The 5,616-nt window shown below is 40.1% G+C and overlaps 1 protein-coding gene across 1 annotated transcript; it reads right to left on the bottom strand.

Moving 5' to 3' along the window:
- Positions 1 to 1,770: 1,770 nt before the first annotated feature.
- gja8a (gap junction protein alpha 8 paralog a) lies at positions 1,771 to 3,759 on the bottom strand. Its single transcript, XM_036572728.1, has one exon. It carries the CDS (start codon positions 3,757 to 3,759, stop codon positions 1,771 to 1,773), a length of 1,989 nt encoding a protein of 662 aa, XP_036428621.1.
- Positions 3,760 to 5,616: the final 1,857 nt, after the last annotated feature.

Here is a 5,616-nt window from a genome sequence, read left to right on the forward strand (position 1 = left end):
GCCATAACTTTTGCAGAGGTCTTATTTTTTTCCCAAATATACTAAAATCATATAAACAGTATTACAGTATTTTGCATTAAAATGTGCATGATTGTGTTCTATGTAGAGGTTGTTTTAACTTATTTTCACAAAAAAGAAATCAACAAAACATGTCATTTGACCAGGGGTGCCCAAACTTTTGCATTCAACATATGAATTAAAGCTTATCTGAATGACACATGACTTTTTAAATAAGACTTAGGATGATTCTTTCTTTATGCTTATTTGTTTCTCTGTTGAAAGCATCGCTCAATATGATTTTTCACACATTTATAGTTCCAGAGTAAATTCATGAATAATAATGAATAATGAATAATAATCTTTAAAACCATATATAGAATGAGACTGTTCAGTGAGAGTTTTTTATTGTCTGCAGAAGAACAATACCTTGTGCTGATTGGGCATAATCTTTATCATCCTGACCGCTATGTTTACTCTAGCAGTGAAGGGGGATTTGCCCTGTGGATGCAAAGGGAGCACAACTTTTGGATTGACAAAAAAGTTGACCATATCACTTAGGGAATATATGAGACAAAGTGTTCAGACAATAAACTAAATGAGCTTTCAGCAGCACCAAGGCAAACGATCATCATGTTAACTGGTTTATAAGGACAAAATAAATAAGAAATATAAAATATGAACATAGAAAAAAAGAGACATACAGTCATATGCAAACATCCATGAACATCCATGCTCAAATTATGTTTTGTTCATCTTCTAAGTGAAAATATATTAACACATTCTGTAGAGGGAACATAAATATAGTACTGTCCTGTAAATTTTACAGAATTTTTATTTATTTGGTAAGTTCAACATATTAGAAAAAATAAAATATAAAATGTGGTATAACTTTCTACATTATTTATTTATTTAATTACTTCTCAATATTTTCAGTTCAATGAATAAACAGCAATCATGCATTAAAATGTGCAGATGCATGTTCTCTGTATATTTAACTCAACAAAACATGTAATTTTACCATAAACGCCCAAAATTTTGCATATGACAGTAGTTTGTAAGTAGGGGTAATAAAAAATGATCTTATTCAGTCTTTTCCAGATAATGTGTATTTGCCCTCTCTATATTGTTTGTATTTGTATTTGTTTTTTTCTAGTTCAGGTTTATATAACAACATAGGTAAATTAATGCAAAAACAGTCAAAGGTTTAATCATTATAATCGGATTATTTTAGAGCTAGATAGCTTGATTATAATCGGATTATTTTAGAGCTAGACATTTGCCCAATGATAGTATATATATATATATATATATATATATATATATATATATATATATGTATATTAATTTTAACACAATCAGTTTTGACGAACCTAGTCAAAGATGTCACTGCCTCCACTGCATATGTGATTTAAAGTTACTAAAGAGATTCTTAAATGAACAAAACCTTTCTTTAAAATTATATCTAAGCTTGGAAAATAATTTTACTTTAGTCACTTAATTTATTGAAATTCAAACTAATGTATCATTTTAATGACTCTAACTTAAATAGCCCTTAATAGCCCTAACATATGTGAAAAATTAGTAAATGAGATAGCGAAGCAAGTATGGAACAAAACTTTGGCCCACAGAATTTGTCCAGAAATATCAACAAAACAGTAATTTCCTTAATAATAATCGCTTTGCACTGATACTATTATTAAATTGGCACTTGGTTTCGGAATCAGCAAATTATTACTATATTTTCTTTGGTTATGCTCATTTGTATGCCAGTTAAATCATAAGATCATCTGACCTGGCTCTGCTGTTCCATTTGCTAAGGCGACTTAAGGGTCTCGTGTCTTCCAGTGTCTCTGTTGTCTCCAATTCCAGTGGTACGAGAGGGACTGCAATCACCTGTTCTAGGACCTCCTGCTCTTGCAAATTAGCCTCTAGTTCTGGACTCTCCACCAGTCCAGGACTCTCCACCATTCCAGGAGCTTCAGCCTTCCCCAGACTATCAAGACTGGCAGAACTCTTAGTCTCCTCTGGATTGCCCATTTCACCGGAAGGCTGTTCCTTGCTCATGTCCATAGCATCGGCTGAAACCTCTAACTGCTCACCTGCATCCATTACGTTGTCTATGGATTCTGTGTTAGATGAAGTTTCCGATTCTTTTGCTTCTACTACCTGACATAAAGAAGGTGCCTCCTCAGCACACTCCAATATTTCTGACCCCTTGATCTCCTCAACTACATCCACCTCCCCTAGAGATTTCACCTCCTCTAAAGATTCCTCCTGACATACGGGTTCTGCCTGTGCTACATTTTCCTCTCCTTCCAAACCTTCAATTTCTGTCCTGTCCTCCACCACATCAGGCAAGCTCCTACCATCTCCTGTCCCTTCAGTGTGTAATGCACACTCCTCAACTTCAGGAAGTTCTTCAGTCACTGGCTTTTCCACTGGAGTTTCTACAACCTCCTCTACCTCTGCCTCCCCTTCCTCAGGCTTTTGCTTCTCAATTAGTATACCCTGTTCAGACTCACTCTCCATGTCCAGCTTCTCATCCATCACTGTCTCTTTACTGGCCAAGTCCCCTAGGCTTTGCTCCTCATCGTCCTTTTTTGAATCAACTATCTCCTCCAAAGTCCCCTTCTCTGACTGCTCTTCCAATGGTGTAGCCATCCTAAAACTATCTACTTCATCTCCTTCTCTACATATCTCTTCTTCTTGTGGTAACTCAAGCAGGGTCTCTGTGACTTCAGTGAAGGAAGGCAAAATCTCATCACAAATCACTGTCTCCTCTACAGGGGGTGCTGTGGGTACTGCTGCCTCCTGCACCCCTTTCTGCTCCATCTCCTGAGAGGGTGTAGGGAGCTGGCCTGCCTCCATACCTACTTCAGACAGCGGGAAGATGTGTGCAACCTCCTCCTCCTTGGTGTCCTCCTCAAGGGGCTTGTAGCCTTTAGCCTTGTGAATCGGAGGAGTGAGAAGGAACGGCAGGCTCCGCTCAGGAGGACCAAAGCTCTCAACTGGGGCTGGAGCTGGCCGGCGGAACACGAAGCGGACCTTCTTCAAACCCAGGTGGATAATCTCCACAAAGTTGAGGAATAGTGAGACACAAGCCACAGCCAACATGAAAATGATAAAGATGGTCTTCTCAGTGGGCCGTGACACAAAACAGTCCACTGTGTTGGGGCAGGGCCAGCGGCTGCATTTGTACAGTGGCAAGATGCGGAAGCCGTACAGAAAATACTGTCCCACCACAAAGCCCACCTCAAACAGCGTCTTGAAGATGATATGGCAGATGTAGGTGCAGAGTAGAGTGCCCTCAAGGCGAAACTTTTTGCTCACCTTGGGGCTAGCCTCCTTGGTCGTGCGAACGCTTCCCTGGTCCACTGCCACAGGTAGCTGCTCCTCGTTTATTTCTCGCTGGCGGCTAAGCTCTGCTTCTTCGCGCTCCTTGCGCTTTTCTTCCATGTGGACGTGATGGACAGCATGGCCTACATAAACCAGTGAAGGAGTGGAAACAAATATGATCTGCAGCACCCAAAGGCGGATGTGGGAGATGGGGAAAGCCTCATCATAACAGACATTCTCACAACCAGGCTGCTCTGTGTTACACACGTAATCGGACTGTTCGTCTCCCCAGACAAACTCTGCTGCTGTGCCCAGAATCAGAATACGGAAGATGAAGAGCACTGTAAGCCAAACACGGCCAATCACAGTTGAGTGTTCGTTGACTTCCTCTAAAATATTACCTAAGAAACTCCAGTCTCCCATGGTTATGTCTTAGCTCTGCATGAGGATGACAGAAAGAATAAAGTTATAACAAAAGCTAATGATAAGAGCATATAAAAGAATTCCTCCAGAAAGTATTTAAAGAGTTATAAACGTAAGGTAATCAATCTCGAATTTGTCAGTTTTTATTATCTTCATTCAAAAATCTTTGCAGCATGAAAAGCATAAAATTAGGCCACTCCATATAGAGCAGAGCAACGATTTTCTGACCCAGATATGCTGAGAACAAAACTAGTCTCTGATCCATACCAGAGAGTAAAAAACATCCAAAAAGAACAAAAGCCTAGTACCTTCTAAAGTGTCAGTGGTTGACTGTGAGGTGAATTTAGACCAATCAGGCACCTTGGTCCAGTGGGAGCTTGTTTCAGTTGCTCTTCTGGTTTCTCCTGGTGGCCTCAGGGCTAAAGTGAACTGGTCTTGTCCTGGTTGCCTCAGTGCGAGTCCTTGTCGCCCCACTGAGCAGATGTGAGCGAATGGGCTGTGATGGCTGCTTTTCAGCCAGCTGCAGAGCCTAAGCTTCTAGCCAGACACCCTTTATGCATCGGACCATGTGTGGTGATGCAGGAGACAATAGGATCAACAAACCCATGGCCAGAGGGGCAGTACCCCCTTACCCCACAGATCCAAACCCAGAGATCACACCAAAAACCAAGACATGTGGTGCATGATGATGCAGCAGCAGTAGCTTTTTCACTACTGTTTGCTAACCAGAACTGCATTGTAACAGTAAAAATAAATGTATAGAAATGAACAGCAATTGATCGACTGATTGAGTCATTGTTTTGACACGCAGCAGCTAAAACAGACCAAAGTACCATACCATTTAATCTTATTTAACTTCAGGCTGCCTCTAAGCTCATAGGCCTTGTAGTAAAAAAACAGTTGCGGCAGTAACAGGAAATGGCAGTAATAATGCAGTTGGGCACTCACCCACAGGAAAGCAGGGTGTTAGAGTTGAGGTTAATGGTTTGGTGATAAAGAGGGAGGGTTGGCATATTTATGATATGCAAAACGGAAGTTCACACACAATAGTAGACTACACACATGCAGATAAGTTCCAACAATACCATTCTGAAAATCATCCTGTACATCTAAATCATTTGGGCAGGCTCACACTAGCTCTCACAAGGAAAACATATGCATCAATACCTAAACCTAATCTACAGCAATGAATGTCAAGGCCTGAAGTCAGATTTGTTTTCCAACGCAACAATTTTCCATTGTTCCTGCATGAAATCTCACTGTGTGTACTTTCTATCTATGCCATATGTCAGTGTAATGCCAGGGATGTCACTAGGCCCCCCAAATGAATACTACTAAATAAAATTATCAGTAGCTTTTCTCATTCATTCTTCATTCTTCTGCTTTGCCATTATGGTTCCAAATTCACAATATACTGAAACAGCTGGGCTCTAGAAACTGGGGAAGGCCCTACTGCTGCTGTAGATTTCCTAATATAACATAAGAGGAGAAAAGTGTAACACCTGGCTTAGCCAATCATATCAGAATTTGTCACAATTTGTAAGTCAATGGCATAAAACCTGGGTGAGGATCTCTGGTGCTTCTCACTCTGCAAAGTAAAGCTGATCAGTAACTGCTGAAGTTGTGACAGGATTCTGGCTAAAAACATACTGAAATTAACATTATGCCTTATTCAGAAAATGTAATATACAGAGTAAAACAGTAAGTAGTAGTTATAGAGTGATACATGCCTGTTTGACTACTATCTAACTATTTTAGGAATTTTCAGAAACTTCACAGAAAGTGAGAGCGTGAATAGCTCAAAAAATGGAAATAACATTATTGGCAGATGTTTATACACACACACACACACACACA

This window comes from Colossoma macropomum, unplaced genomic scaffold (genome assembly GCF_904425465.1).
Source record: "Colossoma macropomum unplaced genomic scaffold, Colossoma_macropomum, whole genome shotgun sequence".
NCBI classification, from domain to species: Eukaryota; Metazoa; Chordata; class Actinopteri; order Characiformes; family Serrasalmidae; genus Colossoma; species Colossoma macropomum.